This window comes from Chiroxiphia lanceolata, chromosome 8 (assembly GCF_009829145.1).
Source record: "Chiroxiphia lanceolata isolate bChiLan1 chromosome 8, bChiLan1.pri, whole genome shotgun sequence".
NCBI lineage: Eukaryota > Metazoa > Chordata > Aves > Passeriformes > Pipridae > Chiroxiphia > Chiroxiphia lanceolata.
In genome coordinates, this window is record NC_045644.1 from 5040431 (window position 1) to 5061994 (window position 21564).

The 21564-nt window shown below is 42.4% G+C and overlaps 1 protein-coding gene across 4 annotated transcripts in view; it reads left to right on the top strand.

The window, feature by feature from the left end:
- PTPRE (protein tyrosine phosphatase receptor type E) overlaps positions 1 to 21564 on the top strand; it is a 96754-nt gene that overhangs the window by 15878 nt on the left and 59312 nt on the right. The window contains exon 1 of one of the 4 annotated variants that reach the window (XM_032695162.1): positions 7924 to 7960. The exons of the other annotated variants lie outside the window; for them this stretch is intronic. Coding sequence (XP_032551053.1) covers positions 7938 to 7960 — 23 coding nt within the window. The 5' untranslated portion in view covers positions 7924 to 7937. Of the gene's footprint in view, positions 1 to 7923; positions 7961 to 21564 lie in introns of those variants that run through there. 4 annotated transcript variants of the gene reach the window in all.

Genomic DNA, 21564 nt, shown 5'->3' on the forward strand with positions numbered 1-21564 from the left:
TCTCCAGGCACTTTGCCCATTTTCTTTTTTTTTTTTTTTTTGTTCCTCTTGTTCAGTTGTTTGGATTTTTTTCCCCCTCAAGGTTGAGATTTTTGTAACTTTTCTCTTCGTGGAGGAATTCAGTTATTTAGTGAGATAACTACATGTTAAAATACCTTTGAGACTGAAATAAACACTATTACTGGATTTAGATTCCTGTTTATTTTTAGGAGGATTTGTAAATTCATTCTTTTAGTTATTGGAGAGGGAATGGTCAAGTGGGGAGAGGCAGAGGGCACCCAGTGAGACCTCACCACTAATGTCATCTTGCTGTAAGAACAACAGTCAAATACTACTTTTTTATTACATTTTTTACATATTTTTATAATTATTTTATTATAAACTACTAATTTATTGCATTAATAATGTCTATTTTACTCTTACACATTGTGACTTTTCTAATCTGGGGCCATTTCTGTGATAACATTTTATTATGTGGTTCCTTAGTTTATTTTTTGAGCTGTATTTTAAAAGCCTCCTGCCAAGGAGGAGAACTCCAACTTTTTTAATCAGTGTTGAAATGAAATTTTTAAAAGCATAAACCAGAATCTTATCTCTTTTTGTTCCCCTGCAGTGAGGAAAAAACCTTTCTCATTTCTTTATTGTTATTTGCTCCGTGCGGGTGTGAGTGCTTCTGGCCGCTCAAAATGGAGCAAAATCTTTTTTTAGAAACTAGAGTAGAATTTTCATAATAAACCTGATCTCGTGCAGCTCCAGAGCCTCCTTTGGGGGGAAGTGAGGGAAGGAAGCTGGAATTAGGGAGGGTTATAAGCACTGGAACTTCAAGGATCCGTATTCTGAAAACTCTCTGTGGATTTGCTGCTGCTGCCTGGATTAGAAGATCCTTTAATTTGCTTTTAATTAAAATGATTTTCATTTATTCTAGGCCTTTTTCAAGGGTCCCAAGGCACCTCACAAACTTGTGGTGCTATGTATGAAATGCAAAATCCATATTCATGTGCTGCTGAGGCTTCACATGGAAGTGAAGGATGAAAAAGAGTCTTAACTCTCCTTTTTTCTCTTGGTACTTTTACAGCCTCAGTTCCCCGTTACAGAGGGAGTTTGAAAGCAGTGGAGTTGTACATGTTTGATCTCAATGGGACTGGAGTCCAAAGTGTAAACATTGACCTTCCATAAATAGCTTATCTGGATACTATATTTAAATAGCCAAGGATTTATTTGTGCAACCTCATTCAACTGGAGGGGAAAAAAGGTCATGTAGATACCTTTCTCTTTTTTTTTTTTTTTCCCTAAAGGAAATGCACCTATTGTAGAGAATTCCAAAAGAAAATGATAGATTAAAATGAAAACTGTTGCATAGCTTGTAAGTATAGCTAGGTTATGTTAATTTTCTTTTAAATAGCTGATCTTAATATACAGTGTAAGTGTTTGGAAGTGAAAAAACCCCTTTCCTAAAGATGACTTTACTGTGCTACGTTTTCCTTGTGTACTCTGGAACTACTCTATACTCAATAACTACTAAAGAACTGAAGAAATAGGGTCATCAGCTGGTAAAAACTCAATGACTTGTGTGGTGGTTTCTTTCTTTTTGGTTACTTGCTGTGGAATTAAACCTGATGATCAGCACAGAAACCTGAAGGAGTTCAAGGAGTCTGGATAATGTAGTTGCAGGGATAAATTTGATGTGCCAGGTGAGGTGATGATGACAGAGACATTGCTGAGAGAGCAGGAGAGTGGCAGGAGCAAGGATACACAAATGCTGAATTTTTCCAGAGGCTGGAAAAGTTGCTGTTGAGTAGAACAGATGCTGAGATTTCTTGTCATGCTCTTGTGAGATGGAGGTTGGTCTCTCCTGCCAAGGAACAAGCCATAGGACATGAGGAGGCAGCCTCAGGTTGTGCTAGGGGAGGTTTAATTTGAATATTAGGGAAAATTTCATGATGGAAAGGGCTGTCCAACCTGGGCACAGCTGCCCAGGGCAGTGGTGGGGTCCCCATCCCTGGAGGGATTTAAAAGCCCTGTGGATGTGGCACCTGGGGACAGGGGTTAGTGGTGGCCTTGGCAGTGCTGGGAGCGGTTGGACTCAATGGGCTCACAGGGCTTTTCCAACCTAAACAATTCCATGATTCTGTGAATTTAGACAGCTCTGAATTCAGGAAGGCGCATTTTGTGGAGCCCCACAATCTGCTGGAGGCAGAAATTCTCCGTGTGCTTTCGCACGACGCCAGCAGTTGTGCAAATTCAGGGACTGCTCCATGAGGTTTTAATATCTGATCATTAAGAGGGAAAACCAGAACAAAGTCCTTAAAAACAATATAGATGTGTTTATTTAATAATAAATAAAATGGAAAAAATGCATCAGAGGAGAAAACCTTAAGCTTTTGCTTGCTTACAGAGTGTCAGAAATCTCAGTGTTTGAGTTCGGGGAAGCAAAATGCCATTTTTGACATTGCACTGTTGTTTGGGGATGTTACACCAGAATTGTGAGCAGCAGATTTTCTCATAATACTGGTTTTGTTTTCTGAATGAATGCAGCAGTGTTTGTTCTTACGGGGGAGTTATTCATGAGGAGTTCACAGAGCTCACCCAGGGTCTAGGAGGAGGGCAGAGGGCTGCGCTCAGCAGTTTGACTGAGGATGGGATTTTTGAGGCATTTTTGAGGGCTAACTTTTGAAATGTTGTAATCTTTGTATGGATATCTGATGAACAATTAAATAAACCCCACATGATTTCATTTTCTGCAGCAACTAAAATCCTGTAGCCTGTTGGCACTCATGTCCCTGTCCAGGTGGGGTAGAGGTGGTGCTGGTGGAAACTGGTTGAGTAGCAAGAACTGAATGATCCCAGTGAACAGAGAACTTTGACTTGAAGGATTTCACTCCTTAATCATAGATCACAGAATGGTTTGGGTTGAGAGGGCCCTTAAAGCCCATCTAGTCCCACGCCCTGCCATAGGCAGGGACACCTTCCCCTATCCCAGGTTGCTCCAAGCCCCGTCCAACCTGTCCTTGAACACTTCTGTGATAAGGCAAGACTTGAGTGTTTCAGGTTTGAGGCTTGTGGGTTTATTTGTTTGATTTTCTTCCACCTTTGTTTGCCAAACCCCTTCCCCATCTCATGCTCTTAAGTCAAAACCATAAACTCTGTGTTATTTTCTGCTATAACTGATCAATAAGGATGACTGGACACTTGAAGGCTCTTATTTGGGGCAACATTTTTGAGACACATTGTTTCCTAAAGGCAGGTATTCCTCCTCCCTGCTATGTCCTCTCCTGAATTAGATTCCTGGTGGTGGAGTCTTTTTTCAGACCTGGAGTGGCTGGTTTCCAGTGAGGAGTTGCTTGCAAGCTTTGACCCGAGAATCCATGGATTTCTGTTTTGTGGAAACACCTGAGACCATAGGAAAACTGTATATTTAAAGTACAAATGGCACTTACAAAGTAAAGCTGAACAAGCCTTTAATTTCTTTTTTTCCCCTGTTTCTAGTGGACTCTTACCTTGAGTGAGGGTTTGACAGAAGGATAAAGATGTTTATAACCATCTTATGGAACCACTGTGTTCTGCTGCTCTGTAAATAATGACTGGGGGGTTGTGTTCATCTGAGACCAAGGAACAAGCTGCTGCAGGGTGATTTCTTGTGGAGTTGTAGCCCGTTGAGACGATGGACTTGGCGTCAGCCATCCACACCCAGCTCGATTAAGAGCCGGTTGATGCATTTGTGGTGAAAACCCACAACAGCTGGGCATTTGCAATGAATTTCCAACCATCTGTATTGCATCTACTGTGTTCCATTGTTTCATCCAGGCACAGATGTTGGAAAAATGACTGAAAGGAGTGATGCAGAGCTCCAGAACAAATTGTTGTTCTCCTTGAAATGAGGGTGGTGTCGTCTTGTTTTGGCTCTGGGGAGGTTGGGTGAAACGGGCTTCCCAGAGGAACATCAGACACCACAACCTGCAGCTCAGTGTGACCCCAAACCCTGTGTGAGACCTCACTGCTCTCCATCCCTTTAGTAGTGCTACCACCCTGTGGCACTGGTGGGAATTAGGATCTCCAGGGAAATGGCATTTGTGTGTCGCTGCCCGTGGGAGGACAAACAGCATCAGAAGTGCCATCATGTTGGAAATCCGGTTGAGGAGTCGTATCCTGTTGTCCTGCTTCAGGACAAAAGCGTGCAGAGATGCCTGTAAATAATATAGACTTGATGAACAGCCTCATGGGCTTCCCCCAAAACAGTGTTCACTGATCTGTTGTATTTTGAAGGCAAGGGGAAGGTAGATGGAGAGGAGATTCCTAGGATAACCCATATGACTGCTGAGGGTGTTGGCCAGGTCAGATCTGGTGCAGCTTCACCTCTCTGTTATAAGCAGGAGTTTATCTGTGGGTTTATTTAAAGCTGGATGTGCAGTGAGTGCCTCAGTGTTGTTGTCATCTCGTTCGTGCGTGAGAGGAAGTTCCTTAATGAGCACAGAACAAAAGCCATTTTCAGAATTAGTGTTCTCAAATAAATTTATGAAACACTGATGACTTCACTTGGCAGTTCCTGGAAAACCTAATCTAAGGCCCAGCTTTCCACAGAGGATTGGCCCAAGTGGTCTCCAGAGCTCTTTGCCAACCTCAGCTTTCCTATGATCAGTTTTACAATCAGTTGGCATGTTTCTTTCTGGACTTTCAGCCTTCTCAGTAGATAAAATTAATTAATTTCAGGCAGAAAAAAGTGCTTAAAAGAAACCTTGTGGGGGTGACACATGTAAACTGGATTCAAGGATTTATGGTTTTGGGGCTTTTTTAGGGGCGGTTGTGGAATTTTAGTGCAACCACGAATGCAGGGTGAGTAACCAGAATATTTGGGATAAATGCAGTTGCAGTCCTGTCAGTGAGAAGCTGAGCTGAGCTGTTTGTGTTCCTGCTCAAGGAGGTGCGTGGCATTTGCGAGTTCGTCTCCCTTGAGTGCTTGAGGCAAACAGTCAAAACATCAGCAATTGCAGTCTGCTGGAATAACTGCAGGTCTTAAAGCATTTTATATTCATCAAGAAGCAATTTCTGTTGGCTTTCTTTTTAAGATTCAGTACAAGAGTTGGTTTTAGTTAATGTAGCCCTTTTTTAGTATTCTGTGTGCATCTACAACGTCCTAACAAACATCCCTAATACATCAAAAACATGCAAAGCCTGACCTCTGAACACAGTGTTTTCTTCCTGTTTATGTTGGCCCTGGCCCTTCAAAAAATTATTTATTTTGTGATGCAGATGATTACCAAATAAGTTCACATCTGTGGAAGCTTGTTTGAGGTAGATATTGAAACTTGGCATGTTCTGCAGGTTCTTGACCTTCCAGGAGATCATTGAGGACTTTTGTGTGATATCATTGTCCTATCACTGGCGACACGTGGGATGAAAATTAAATGAATGAGCTCCCGCAGGGAGCAGGCTCTGGAGTCAGATCTGCCCAGCAGCTGTTCCTTGTTTGATCTGTACAAACGTGAGAGTGAAGGTCTTTACACATCATTTTCCACCGGATGCTGTTCAGCCAGGTATTCCTGTGGAACATCTCTGCCGGTGACCTGGAGATGGGATGAAGGGCACACTCAGCAGGTTGGCAGATGGCCCTTGTGTGGAGGGCAGGGATGCTGTGCACAGGGACATCCAAAAGCTTCCCGGTGCTGGAAGAGCCAAATTCAAGGGTGTGAGGATGTGAATTAAGAGTCTGGAGGAGAAGGGTTGCAGGGTGGGGAGGAAGGTCATGGAGAAGACTGAGCCAAGCTCTGCCTTGAGGTGCAGAGCACAAGGACAGGAGGCACAAACTGGTTATATGAGGAGAAATTGCAACCTGTTCTATAGGGAGAAGAAAATTCCCTGTGGGGGTGGTATGCAGGAGCCCAGGGGGCTGTAGCATCCTCTCCCTGGATCCCCCCCAACACCAATCCCATCAGCCTGGGGCTCAGCAGGAGGTTGAGCAGGATGATGCCAAAGATCCTTCTCAGCCTCAGTTATTCTGTCTCACTGAGCATTTTTGTCCACCTGAAACCCTCTCCAGGAAGCTGGACATGTAATTAAGTGACTTGTTACTGTTAATTGTGAATTAGGGAAAAAAAAAAAAGGGGGCAAAAAATGAGTCCTTGGAATGACTTAGGAAGGGAATTCACGTCTGTGTGCAACTCCAACTGCACTTGGGTATATACAGCGTTATTCTAAAATGCTGGAGATCCTGACAATTTTTATCATCAATCTGCTTCATTTTTTCATTATTTTTAATAACTGTGATTAGTCTAAGCAAATGTTTGGCTCTTCTGTTCAGAGTCTGTATTGACAGAATAGTGGGGCTTGTCACAGCAGGTGTTTGTGTGTTTTCTGGGAATTCACTGTATTAAAACATCCCATGGTTGCAGTTGTTCCCTGAAGTATATTTTAAATTAATTCTCGTGAAGTAGGTGCACTGTTATGCTTCTGCTTTTAGCCCTGCAATATAGGAATTAGTGGTGCAATATAGGAAATAAAAAACAAGTCTGTTGATTAAGAGGAAGGTAAAATTTTACATTTATGTAATGTTTAAATTATCAATGCTTATAAAGACGGTAGGGCAGAGGGAGAGCTCAGCTTAAATGTGGAAAAGATTGTTTTTCTGTAATATAAATCTGATTTGTTGACTTAGTAAAGTAGAAGCATTGTTATAGTCCATTGTTTATGATTTTAATGAAATTAAGCAGTGAACCTGATCGAAAAATACCAAGTTTCAGTACTGGTCACTCACTACCACCCATCCTTGGGACAGAGTTCATCTCCTTGAGCCACTGTGGTAGTATTTTTATCCAAAATTGTGCTGTTCTTATCCCATTAAACCAGGATGTGCAACACCAGGAACAGTTCGTAAAGAAAATGAGTTATATAACTATAGGTTTATGTGGTAGCAATGACACTTTATATATATATATATATATATATATGCCTAATCACAGCTCTACATATATGAAGACAGACACAGTTCTACTCTGGTTTGATTTTTGTGTTGAAAAATAAGCCAGTTTTGGTCAAGTCAGTACAGTTATGTCTTAAAATCCATCTACTCTTGTGTTTTCAGTGATGCATTTTGCATATGTGGCTGAACATCCACTAATTAAACATCTCAGAGTTGTAACAGTCACAAGTCTTTTTTATGATTTTCTTCTGATCTTTTTGTTGAAGCAGGGAAGGATTTCCCTTTGCAGAATAGGAGTAGAAACCTCTGCAGGCATCAAGTAGAGATGGAAAATGTATTTAGAGTTAGCCCTTCCTAGAAGGAAAAGGTTGGGAAGCTGCAGAGAAAGTTATGCAGATTAGTTTCGAATGATATCCTGCTGGGGGAATGCTGTTGGTTTAGGAAGGCTGAGGAATGAATCACTCCTGAGGCCCCTTTTGGGCAATATTTAGAAAAGTGGTTCATTGCCAGTGCTGGGAGGTGGAGGGACAGAGCTCTCAGCCATCTCAACCAGCTCCCCTGGGTGTGAGATGTGGTTGAACTGACCCCAAAACCTCTGCATTTTGGTCAGAAATCACCTGGCCTGGCACCACGTGGCAACAAACCTGCCTGGGGACCTCCTTGCTTTGATCTGTGCTTGCACTTTATAGATGGTTTGGGTTTCTGGCAGTGCTGTGAGGAGGGATGCACAGAGAGACAAGGACCTTTTCAAAGCCAGCAAGTTCTTCTCAAGATCTTTTTATCTGCTGAGTTGAGAGATGTCCAGTTCTGTAGCTTTCTTCCCTATTTTTTGACCAGTTTGCATCGGTCACGATTGAGTGGTGTGAGATCCTTCTCTGAAATCTGGTCAGGAAATGTTAACTTTGACCAAACTAAGTATCTTTAAACATGCAGATTTTGTCACCTTCCTGTTTATCCTTTTTCCAGATCCCTGAAGAATGGCATTTCTTTTATTTCTGTTGTCCAGGCACCAGCACAGCTCCTCATGAAACACCACTGTGAAAACCAGTAAGTAGTTAGAGCAGAGAGAGGAAAGGGCAGAAAAATAGATTTATCTTCTCACAGCTCCTCACCTGTGTCCCATGGTTAAAATACAATGAAATCAAGACCTTCAGTTTTACATTTTATAAAAATGATCTTTTGGATGTGTCCTCCATCAGCGTTAATTATAGTGGGCACAGTTTGGGAAATAAGGAGAAAAACCCCCAGTGTTTTGTTGTTCCACCTAAATTCATGTTTTTTGTCATTACTCACGAAGCAGAAGTTTTGCTTTACTACCAGAGAATCTAGTTGTACATTGTTTAAAAATTACTCCCTGCAGGTTCTTCTTTTGCTGGCTCAAAGGCACTTTAAAGAAGGCTTTGCCTTATCTCAGTAGCACGTCTTGGGAAGTCATTTAGTGAGGAAATTGCCAGTTAATTGCCTTGATCTGCTGTTGAGAAAGATGCTGAAAATGAACTGTTCTTAATCATGATATCAAAATATCAGTTCTGTTCTATTAATTAGCATGCTGGGAAATAGGATGTGTTTTTTAAGGAAGCTACTTAAGCTGATCTGGTTTGCTTTTTATTTTTAGTTAATGCCTTTAGTTGGTTCCCTGAAAGAATCAAAGCCCTGGGCCTGTGTGTGTGAGAGGGAAAACGAAGTTTCCAGGGTGAGCAGTGGATGATAACACTAAGGATTTTTCCATAAAAGAAATTTTGAGGGATATCTCAGGATTTCATGCAGCTTTGTTGGCTGGAAAGCTTCTCTTCAGACATAGGGGGTTCATCTCATAGGATTTTTATGGCATAACTTGCACTTCTCCCACAAATGCACTTTCCTTTATAGTCTTTACTTGACCTGTGAATAAAAGGTCTCTTGGAAGACAGCGTGGTGTGATTTTATAGGTTATTGGGTTTTCTTCTTATTTTGAAGTGCTTTTTTGCAGACTAGGATCGACTTAGTGTTGACCTAAATTTACTTACCGTAAATTTTGTTGGTAATTAGACTTGGCTCTCTGCTCTCCAGAAATATATCCTTTGTTAATATATATCTTTATGCAGCTTGGTTCTGTGATATGGCCAAAAAGCCAGGAGAGTGAAATAGGTGCAAAATCAGCCTGAAATGAGGTGCAGTCCCATTATTTTGTCCAATTTATTTTTCAGCAGCACGACTGTGGTTCTTTGGTGAATCTTAAAGAATCTTTGAGAATCACAGACTTGTTAAGGTTGGGAAAGACCTGTAATATCAAGTCCATCTGCTTCCCAGCCCTGCTAAAGCCACCACGTACCCATGTCCCCAAGTGTCACATCCACATGGCTTTTAAATCCCTCCAGGGATGGGGACTCCACCACTGCCCTGGGCAGCTGTGGCAGAGCTGGACAACCCTTTTGGTGAAGAAATTTTCTCTAATATCCAAATTAAACCTCCTGTGGTGCAGCTTGAGGTTTCCTCTCATCCTGTCCCTTGTTCCCTGGGAGCAGAACCCGACCTCCCACTGGCTCCACCTCTCAGGGAGTTGTAGAGAGCGAGAAGGTCCCCCCTGAGCCTCCTACTTGAGCATGAGGGACAAGAATTGAGGATGTGATATTTTTTTGAGAACTGCTCCTGTGCTGCTTCTGATAAGGCTGAGATAAGTTTTATAAGACAGGTAACCTGCACATCAATGGCTTGAGCTGGAAAAGCAGATCACAGGCACAAAATGTGCCCCAGGGCAGCTGTTTGTGGCTGATGGCTGATGTGACAGGGAAGGAAGGGATATGTTTCAGACACACTGCAGAGGTGTTGGTAAATGCAGCTTGGTTCTGTTTCTCTCCCTGCAGATGTGTATATATATTTTATTTTATTTTATCTTTGCTGTTGAAATGTGTGTGAGACGTGGAGAAACCCTTGGCACCCCAGCAGTGCCTCCTGCCACTGGGATTTCTGGGATAATCCTTACAGGAGTGAGCAGCCCTGCCAGGCATTCTGTGCTCGGAGCTATGTGAGCCAATTATCCTCATTTTCTTCTCTTCATGGAGAGAGATTGACTTGAATCTCACAAAATCAGAGCTACCCGTTGTCAGTTCTGCAGCTTCCAGAAAGATTTCTGGGCAGCAAATCAGTTCAGCTCTTCCATCTAACAAGGCTTTGAGTTCTTGATGAGGCTTTCTGAGAATCACTAACTCATATCTGCCATTTTTCTGATTTTTCCACTATTAGCAATTGCTAATAATGTCTAAGGAAAAGGCCTTGTGGTTGTTGGTCCCACGAAGCTCATGGGTGAACTCTTCCCTCTCCTCTTTCTGCCACCCTTCTCAAAATGAGCTGGTGTGGCTTCACAGGATGTGATTTCCTTGTTTTTCTACATCTAATAGGCTTTAAATTTGCTTGTCATCTCACAGGGCACAACTCTTGGTTCTTTTAAATGCCTGTAAATAGTTCTCTAGAGCCTGCTGAGCTCTGAAAAGATAATGTGGTTAAAATCATTCTCACTGGGACATAAAAACCTGGTTGCTTTTTCCAAAGGGACCTGGTTACTTTTTCCAAAGGGACTTGCTCTGTCAGGTTTATGTGTCTTTTTAAACACAAAATTTCTGTTCTTCCTGCTTGTCAAATGTTTCCCTACGTGAATGAACATGGGGAGATGGGATGTGGAATTTAATCTTCTGCAAATAGGTTGAAGGAACCCACTTCAAGGAACTCACTTTTGGGGGTGAGGAGTGAGGGGCACCCAAGCAATGGGAACAGTGTCCAAGCCACATCTTGGCAGGGGGGAAGGAGCTGAGCTTCAGTTTCCCAGTCTGGGTTTTCCCATGGCTGGGGAAATCTGCTGTGGGAATCTGATGATGGTCCCTTGTAGGGAAGAGGGAAAATTGTAGTAAAAAAAATTCCCTGTGACTTCCCCTTCCCTCCCCCCCTAGTATTTGCAAGTTGGGTGTGATGAGACTGAGGACTGTACATGGAATATTTTGTTTACCTGTCCACAAGAAGATTTTCTCTAATATTTCCAGGGATACAAATACACAGCCAGGTTCTCAGTAGCGGTTCTCTTGGAAAAAAAGGTGATTTCACTTTGTTGCAGCTTCAACCAGTCATTGATCACCCTGAACATTTATTTTCCAGTCACAGGAGGAAAATTTTGATGTTTTAATGTGGCCAGAACCTCTCAGGTTATTCCATTGAATCTGTGGGATGAGCACTTATCACATGCTAAAGCAAAATATTCAGCACGCAGGGTTTCCATCACCAGAGTGGGACTATACAAACTGAATGTATTCTATAAAAAACTCACTCTTTTTTTGGCTGATACATCCTCAAAGACGAGTTTGAGAGGCAGAACATTCAACTGAGCTGAAAAAATGGATCCTTTGGGGTGGTGGTGTTTGCTCCTGGGCGTCTCTGCATCAGTTGGGAAGCAGGTAAATAAAAGGAAAATAAAAATAATCAATTTATTGATGCAATTTAACAAAGTGTACCTGTATTTCTAAGTGTGTGTTATCTTTGGGACCACTGAAGGGAAATTCAGATGTTGTGGTTCTTCTGTTTTGCCAGACAGGGATAAATCTTTCCAAATGGTGCTGGGACTGCAGGGAAGGACCAGCAGCCACAGGACTGGGCCAGTCAAAATATATCTAATGTGCAGGTCTTGCTGAAATATAACTTAATTAATTTTAGATTGGAGGCCTGAAAATTAATCAGAATTACTTTTATAGACCATCCATTGATTGACTTGGAATAAGCTCTCCAGGAATATTAAATAAAAATTAATATTATGAGAAGAGGACTGTAGAACAGCAAAATATTAATTTCTTGGAGGAAAATAATTGGAAATATAGTTTGGATCTTCTTCCTTAGTCTCATGGGCCTGTATTTTTTTACCCTAAAATGTACATGTGTGTGACTTGTCTCTGTGAAACTGGTTTTATGGTTTGGACTTAAAAGGATGGGGGTGGATTTGTGCTTTGAATGATTGTGGACCAGAATGTACAGGGGAAAAACCAAGATAACATTCACTGGACCCGGAACCACAGAGAACTACAAAGGTATTTTAAATATTTACTGCTTCGAAAGTTTCCTTCTTTTAGAGAAATTGATTTGTTACAGTGTGGGAACCAATTACTCCAAATTTAAGATGAAAATGCAAAACAAACTGAAGAAGTGACAATATTAGTACGTGTGTGTTTGTAAATTATAGTGCTGGAGATTTTGGTGGTGCTGTTTTAAACCTGTTTCATCTGAAAGGGTTATTAAAAGGAAGTCAGGCTGACCGGTTTAGTTTCATATCCTCTGAGGCTAAAAGTGTCATTTAAGTAATTTCAAGGTCTTTCTGTGTGGTTTTGGTTGGAAGGGACCTTAAAGCCCATCCAGTTCCACCTCCTGCCATGGGCAGGGACACCTTCCACTATTCCCAGGTTGCTCCAAGCCCTGTCCAACCTGGCCTTGAACACCTCCAGGGATGGGGCAGCCACAGCTTCTCTGGGCAACCTGTGCCAGGGACTCACCACCCTCACAGGGAGGAATTTATTATCTGTATAATATTCCCTGGTAAAAACCTGAGAGCAACCAAGCACCGGGCAAGTGTTAGGTCTGGGTTAGCAACCACAGTGTGTGTTTTGTCTGGGACCTTGGAACACCTCAGTGTCCCCATAATCCCTTGGCAGGGAACAGAGTCATTGCCAGGAGCCTCATGGTGCCTTGGCTCGTGCTCCTCCTGGAGTGTGAGATGTGCTTTTCACCCATCCTTGCTTCTTACCCCCCCAAAACACACCCCTGCTTGTATTTTATCCTCAATGCTTAACATGGAATAAGTGACCTAAACATGATGTCAGGGCCTGGCCAGAGTGTGTTTGTGGATCCTCCACGTGAGTCGGGGCCACCAGCAGGTTCCCAGTGGCACCAACAGATGGCTCGGGCAGATGCAGAGCCCTCGCCAGCTTTCTGTGTTCAGAGGATGCCATAGTAGACACTGGGAGAGAAAAAAGCCTCCTTTCTAATTAAAAACAAACCCAAAAATGTGCTGTTTCAGAAAACAACTGGTTTTACAACAGGAGCTTTCCGAGCCCATGATTTCAGTGGATGCTGCTGGTGCTTGGCACTGACGGAGCAAGGGCAGGACGTGTTCCTGGCAGACTGTGCCACGGTGTGGGCTCTGCTCCTCTGCTGGTTTATTTGTGAAAATAAAGCCTGCAGATTCAGAACTCTGTGTCCTGCACAAATGCTGGGTTTGTGTTTGATTTTTAAGCTAACATACTTCCAAAATAGAAATATAATTCTCTTTGATCTTAGGTCCAGGATACAGATCAGTCCAAAGAGCTATTCCCATGGTAACAAGCCACACTTGACCAAGGGGTATTTTCCACCCAAAAATATTTTTGGATGGAATTTCAGCATCTCTAAATGTGATGGTCAAATCTACAGCTTTGTGTTTGACTCCAAGGAGGTTCCAAGTGGGACTGTCCTCTATTTTCTACACATGGTGTCAGACACAGCTGTCAGGGGCTGGTGGGAAAACACTCTGCCATTTTTTTTAGTCCTGTCCTCAAAGAAAAGCATTCCTTTATGCAGAAATCCAACTTGCAGAATAAGGAAGAGAAATAAATAATAACAAAAATCCTTTAGAAATTCAAAATTATGTTTTTGTGAGCTGTAAATACCCTGATCAGCTCTCAACTTACTTGTGCTAAATATTTCCCAAGAGGACATTTCTATATTATTGCTGTGATTACTGTGCTGTTATTCACATACAGTTTTTCTTCTGTTCCTTAGTAAATATGTTCAAGAGTAGCAATTCTTTTTAATGCCATGTCTTGATAAGAATTTTTAAGGATTTGAGTGCAAACTGGCTGTGGATGTTCAGTGCTTTGCCAGGGATTTAAGATACATGAACATTTTATGCACCAATGCCATCAGGAATTCCAGTGATGATTTTGAAACACATTAAATAGTAAAATATCAGTTTATTCTGCAGAAAGTATGACAGCAAATGCATACTGATGCTGACACCAGCTGTCATTGGAAAGCAAACATTCCTTGGGTTGTTTATTTGTAGGCAGCGGGAGCGATGACAGCAGCCCATAGGAAAATCAATAGCTGGATTTTCCATCAGCCACTGCCTCTTGCCAAACTGTTGCTCCTGAGTGATGCTGCCTGTTAATTAGTGCTGTCAGTGTCTGAGCAAAAGGGAAAGGAGATTGTGAGGGTGGTGAGGCCCTGGCACAAGTTGCTCAGAGAAGCTGTGGCTGCCCCATCCCTGGAAATGTCCAAGGCCAGGTTGGACATGGCTTGGAACAACCTGGGCTAGTGGAAGGTGTCCCTGCCCATGGCAGGGGTAGAATGAGATGAGCTTTAAGGTCCCTTCCACCCTAAACCATTCTGGAATTGTGTATTAGGAGCAGATGTGTCTCATCCCAACATGCTGCTCCCATGGGATCCAGGCAGGTTTGCCTTCCTCAATATCTGAGGGAAGATGTCACTGCACTTACAACTTTCTTGGGAGGGGCAGAGGAGGGGCAGGCACTGAGCTCTGCTCTGTGGGGACCAGGGACAGGACCCCAGGGAACAGCTGGAGTTGTGTCAGGGCAGGTTTAGGTTGGATCTCAGGGAAAGGTTCTTCCCCCAGAGGGTGGTTGGGCACTGAACAGGCTCCCCAGGGCAGTGGACACAGCACCAAGGCTGGCAGAGCTCAAGGAGTGTTTGGGTGATGCTCTCAGGCACATGGTGTAACTCTTGGGGATGGTCCTGTGCAGGGCTGAGGGTTAGACTTGATGATCCTTGTGGGTCCCATCCAACTTTGCATATTCTGTGATTCCATGATTTTTCTCCCTTGTGGTTTGGGGAAGAAATATCATCCTTTGATTTATTTCCCATCCTATTTTCCCAGTGCCATATATCCAGATTGTCTTCCTTCCCTCTGAGTGGTGCTTCAACCTTTCTTTATTGTTTTACCTTTAATTCTTGAAATTATTTGCTGATTAAATGTTACATTGCCATTTTCTGATTATGTCCAGCCCCTACCAACCTCTTTCTTGTCTTCTTCAAGAACAGAAGTTGAGAAGGGCCTACAAGGACTTTGTTCATGATAAGCAATGGCAAACTGGGGCCTTTTGACCTCACCTGCTGCTGCTGCTGTGGGGAATTCTTGGATAGGCTGTGATTTCTCTTCCAATTTGAGTTGAAAACTGACTTTAAACCTCTGATTCAGCATAGGTTCGGTCCTGGAAAGGTTCCACAGGTACCAGAGTTGCCCTGTTTTCTGTGCTGGTCTTTTCCTTCAATGGGTCTTCCTGGTTTTCCTTAAATACAGACAATTCCAGTGGTATCCCAGAAACCTGCTGACATCCATCTGCTCCCATGCCGTGCAAGTGTTTCCTTCTCCCAGTCTTGTTTACATGTGCTGGAAGTGCATTTTTCTCTATTCTTTCACCCACTCACTCCCTCCAAACCGTGTTTGAAGCAGTGAGGCAGTGATTTACTGCACAAAGAGAGGGATTATAGCAAAAGGAAGGAGGAGGTGTCATTAATTGCAGAAAACAAGCGTTTCTTGAAGTTAATTGAGGTGTAAATGAACTTGCTTTGCTCTCATTAATGTCAGTGAAACTGAATATGCTATTTGCTAATTGCAGTGAGGGCACACAACTCTCCAGATCCAGACTACTTTGGATATTTTTAGTTGTTCCTTTAGTCATCAGCTTCCACTTTTGTCTGTTCCAGGCACTGGTGGGAAAACACAGCAGCCCTTTTCTCCAGCAGGGTCACGCCGTTCTGAGGAGACAGACTTTTTTTTTTCACTTCTTTTTTTTTTTGCATAGAGGGAAAGCACAGCGTTTTGGGCTCTTAGAATTCTTGTGGTGAATGTTTATTCCGATCACAAAACTAATGTTTCTTTCTCAAGGCGTCAACTTTTTGAGGACTACTGGATAGGTGTTAAGCAGGCCTGAGTGTCTCAGTTGAAATAAGAAAACATTACTCGTGATAAGCAGCTGAATATTTTCTCCAATTAAATTTTCTTCTGTCTGAAGTGCAACACTGGCAGCAGGTTGGAACTGGCTGATGTTTAAGGTCCCTTCCAAACCAGTCTGTGATTGGGCAAAATGTTCTGTAACACACCTGGAGATGTGCCTCCATCTGTTGGCCATTTCCTTGGGTTTGTAGTGCATTGGATAGTCACCAAAAGTCAAAGCAAACTCAACCATTCTTGGCAATTTGACAGTGGAATTGCTTTAAAATTACTTCAAAAACTTGGCTGGATGAGGCCAAATGTCACATCCAAGAACTGCCTGATTTATAAGCCTCCATGTGGTTCTTGGTATCTCTTAAATGCCTTAAATGAAGCATTTGGATTATGAGGGGAAAGTATATGGTGAAAATGTATAGAAAGGTGGTAAAACACTTCTTTCTTGCTGGAAAGACACTTTGCTCATTCTTGGGCTTGTTAAGTGGAGATAGGACTGTGGAGCTTTCCTGGAGATGGTGGTGATGATGTGAGTGTACAGGGAAGTATCCAAAGGTGGGAAGAGGTTGCTGAGAACATCCATGGACATGAGGGAAGGTTGGGTTGAACTTGTTCCTTTTCCCTCAGTTGTTGGCCTGTACTCACTTTTATCCTGTTATCAGCTGTAAATCTGTGGTGGTCTGAGTGAACTTCTGGAGTGAACTCAGAAGACTGTGATCAGTCTTCATCAGAAGACTGTGATCAGTCTTCATCAGAAGACTGTGATCAGTCTTCATCAGAAGACTGATCCAAAGATAACTTTTGTGCCACAGCTTTTTGTAGCTCCTTAAATCTACAGGTTACTGTGAAAGTAATGAAGAGGAAATTCAGTGTTTTAGCAGAAAACCTCAGGAACTTAGGCTCTGGTGGGGTCAGTTTATTGGGGCTGAAGCTCTCCCTGGCTGAAGGCCTGTATTATACTATGGCTCATCCACAATACATAATATTTGTCATTTTTAGGGAACTTTAGTCTTTTTCTCCATGTAAAATTTTTCAAACTGGTTTAAGGTGCTGTACTGGTTTGTAAAGCTGTACTGACTGTAACAGAAATTAGGGGGAGCAAACAACAGTTACAGCTGAACCCTCAGTGGAATGGGATGAGGAAAGGAGAGGAGCAGCCACTCCTGTTTCCCATGTCAGGCTCCAGCAATAATTGAGTATATTCAACTGCAGTCCAAGGGCTAAAGCGAAGTTTACACCTGATGGGCAAAGTTGGGATTAAAAGGGAAATGTCACACACAGAGAAATGTACCAGGAGTGTTGAAATGGTGTAAACGAGGTCTGGAGGAAGCAGAACCTTTCATTTTCATGTGCTCTTAGTCTGTGGGCTCAGAAAAGACCTTGGTATTGTAAATGAGGGAATATCAACCTCTCAGGTGGTTATTCATGATGATAATGTTGTAAGAGTGTTTGTCTCCTTCAGACAAGCAGCTGAGAGATCCGTGTGATGTTCATTGGTGTGGGCACTTACTGTAACCCAGTCTGTGCACAACTGAAATTAAAAAAGCAACATATTTATTATTTATTCAGTATTATTCAATAATATATTGTTAAATATTATTTGGTAAAATTATTCAAATAATTTTATTCAATTATATTTCTTGAATGTCTGTAGTTATTTAATATTTATTATTACAAAATTCGCTGTCAGCATTGGCAGCACTTGAGCATATGTTTGCTGTCAGCTTGGCTTGCAGATGAAAACCTTCATGTTCCAAACCAACTGGCTGTTGTGGACTCTGGATATTTGGGGGAGGGTGTAGCAGCCCTGAGAGCTTTGTCTGTGGGCATACTCAGTGGTGGAATTCTTGTTTCAATGCTGGGGATTCATTTTCCTTTAGCTTCTTAAATATTTTCCTAATAATATTCATTATACCCCAAAATTTTTAGTGTATATACTTATGTAGTAAGTTTATAACTTGTTATTTAATTATTTTGATCACTGCTGTGTTACCTGGCTTGCTGAGCACGATGTTTAATGATCTTTCTAAGGTGCAGGAATCACTTTGCTCAGCAAGACAAGGGGGGGTTTACGCCCAACCAGGCGTCTGCTCCTCGTGCTGACAGTGCTGATGTGCAGGATAACCTAAATACACACTTTTAACCAGCTTCAGCTGAATTGATGTGACCTCTTTTCTTTGAAATGTGATCAGTACAAGGGAAGGAGGCAGCTTTTGTTGTTAATTTTTGTTTTCAATCTCTCCAGCCCCTTTGTATTCGAAGGGCAATGCGTTAAACAGGCTTTGTTGTTCTGGGGTACGTGGGTACAAGTGACACGTTGCTGCAAGGAACTGCACACACAAACCAGTTCATTAAGGACATGTGATTTTGAAATAGAATCATAGAATTGTTAAGGTTGGAAAAGACCCCCAAGATCATCAAGTCCAGCCTCTTCAGCAAATCCCACCATGCCCACTAAACCATATCGCGAAGTGCCATGTCCGCTTGTTCTTTAGAACACCTCTAGGAATGGGGACTCCACCACCTCCCTGGGCAGCCACTTCCAATGCTTAACAACCCTTTCCATGAAGAACTTTTTTTCTAATATCCAATCTAAACCTCCCCTGGCACAGCTCGAGGCCGTTTCCTCTCATCCTGTCCTTTGTTCCCTGGGAGCAGAGCCCGACACCCCCCAGCTCCCTCCTGTCAGGGAGTTGCAGAGCCAGAAGGTCCCCCCTGAGCCTCCTTTTCTCCAGGCTGAGCCCCCCCAGCTCCCTCAGCCACTCCTGGTGCTCCAGACCCTTCCCCAGCTCTGTTCCCTTCCCTGGACACGCTCCAGCCCCTCAATGTCTCTCTTGTCTAAGGGGCCCAGAACTGCCCCCAGGATTGGAGGTGCCTCAGCAGTGCCCAGCACTGGGGGGTGGTCACTGCCCTGATCCTCATGACTCCACTGGAGTCATATGATTTCCCATGATTATGAAAGGAAGAGAACAAAACCAAACTGGCAGCTTGTTGGGGACTTTTCAGTTTGTCTGTGGGGGTTTTTTTGACTTTTAAATTTGTAAGCATGTCTTGGCACACAATTATTTTAAGTTTGGCATCAGGAAGTGTTAAGTGAACACTTACTCTGACTTTCCTTAATTTAAGAATGTATTTTTTATTGAAAAGAGCTCTAGGATGTAAACTGGTTTTGGTTGTATTTTCATTTTGTATTTTCTAGTCTAAAAGTCGAATAATGTGTACATAGTGGGTTGAATTGTATGTGTTCATTTACACAGACCAGGGATCTGATCCTATCCTATCCTGTCCTATCCTATACTCTTTTTCCAGACTAAAGCACTGTAGGTAATGAGATTTTGTACCTTTATCTGCCTCAACTGATGAGTTGAAGTCTGTTGTTCCCTATTACCCCTCTTAGTAATGAAGTCATCTAAAGCCTGAACTTGTTTGAAAGGAAAAATTGTGTTGCTTTGGGTCTGCTGAAAGTAAGTGTGACTGGAAGTTAAATTAATATGAATAATGGGAAAAAATGCATCTCTTGTTCCAATTCAGCAGCAACTTTACTGGAATAAATGCAGAATGTCCTCAAGTAGATTTTTTTTTTAGTGTGTCCAAGTTGTGCAGAGCAACAGGAGCGTCGCAAACCTTGTCTTGGTGGGAAACAAGAGGATGAGAAGTGGATGGGGATGAATTCCCACCTCTAGAGGTTTAGGAAAATGTTCCTACTTGGACTCTACTAGGAGCTGTGGGAGAGAAAGCTCCAATTAATGAGGAAGGGGCAGAGATTTCTGCTTGCAATTTAATGTATCAGCTCCTGACAGCTTATGAAGCACCAACTGGTTGCAGCTCAGCCCTGCCCACCCCAGCAGGACACAGATGCTTTGGGGAGGGACCTGTACCAAGGGCTCCTCTCCCACTTTGCACCATGACCAGGTGGGAAGCCACAGAAACCCGGAGCAGCTCTGCTGCAACATCACCATGGCAACCAGCACAAATAAGGGCCATTCTAGGAAAAGAGAGAGAGCAAATTTTGTTGCAACCAAGAATTATTATTCGTGTGTGATTGCAGCCCCCTTTCAAAGTTTCTCTGCAGTGGAGATGTGATGCTCAGGTGAAGGGACTTGCAAGCTTCAAGAAAAATAAGTGGGATTAAACCAAAAAACAGAGAAGTGCTGCATTAATTAAATTTATAAAACTATTAAATGCAAGATTAAAAAAAGGCTGTTGCAGTCCTCAGGTTTGTGTGCAGCCCCCATGAAACGGGAAATCAGAACTCTGTGCGTGAAGTTTAAGGTCTAGTTATTTATTTTACAACATTGGAGGAAGTATCTGGGCATCCAGTAATTTTCTGAATGTGATATCCCTATTTTTAATATTGGGCTCCTTTGCTAGTCCTCAAGGTATCAGTTCTCTCAACTTCTTTATACACAGATCTCTGAAATGGCTTTTTCTTTTGTTTTTTACCTTTTAAAATTTTTTTAACCAGGAAGTTTTTAAACTATTTAACAGAGCTCAGAAACATGTAAATAAAAATGAGGAATTCTATAATTGCAAAAGCAGGGTGCTGTTGAGTCATGGCTTATTTTGCATGGAATTACCATTTCTTGTCCTCTTGGGCTACAAAACTGCACTATGTAAGAAAATACCATATGATATTGCATATGGCATTTTAATAATACATATTTTACAGAACTTCTGCTTAGCCAAACCCACAAATGTGAGATGGAAAACTTCAAGGACGTACTAAAATTTCTAATTGGAAATCAAGTTTTCTTAGGATGCTGGATGAAGATTTTGTTTTATTTTGTTATTTGTTTTATGTTACTTTAATTTTTGTTTTAGAAGAAGGGTGAATCCTGTGCCGCCATCACAGTGGTTATTCCTTCATTGGCACTTCCCAACCTTGATGACCTCCTTCCTTTTCTTCCTCCTTTAATCCCAGTTAGTGACAGCTCTTTCCCAAACAGGGGTTCAGGTGGAGATTAGGGATCTTTCCATGTTATTTCTGGCTGCTGTATTTTCACTATTCATCTGTGTTGGTGAGAGAGGGGAGAAAGAAAGACGGGAGAGTAGATGAGAGTCTGCAGCCTCTCAGAGGAACTGGAGAAGGCATCAGAGACTGAAGTGATACTTGGAAAGTGGTTGGATTTCTGTGTGTCTGTTTTATATGAAAGCTTAGATATTTTAACAGATTAAAGTTGATTTTATTCTAGTTCATAATGTTGGTGTGGGGGTTCCCAATGTTAATGCTGCCGGACTGGATGGTTGGAGTCTTGTGTCTTCTGGCTCTACACAAACCACTCGTGCGTGTTGGTTTCAGAGCCCACATCCGTGTGTTTTTAGGTCCTTAAAGGCCCTCAAAGCTGCCCAGTGAAATTTTCCAAAGTATCAAAGCACCAGACTTCAGATCTAAGATACAGGATTTTTCCATCCCTGGAAGTGTCCAAGGCCAGGTTGGACGGGGCTTGGAGCAACCTGGGCTAGTGGAAGGTGTCCCTGCCCATGGCAGGGGGTGGAATGAGATGAGCTTTAAGGTCCCTTCCAACCTGAACTTTTCTATGATTTTTACCCTTCCCCAAGTACCTTTATACCCAATTTTGAAGGTGTGGTGTTTCACACTGTGGTATTTAGAAGTAAATATGAACTGGTTATAAATTATAAATGTGGATGCTGTGAATTTGTCTGTGGGAAAACTGCTTTTCTCATAGAAACATTAGAT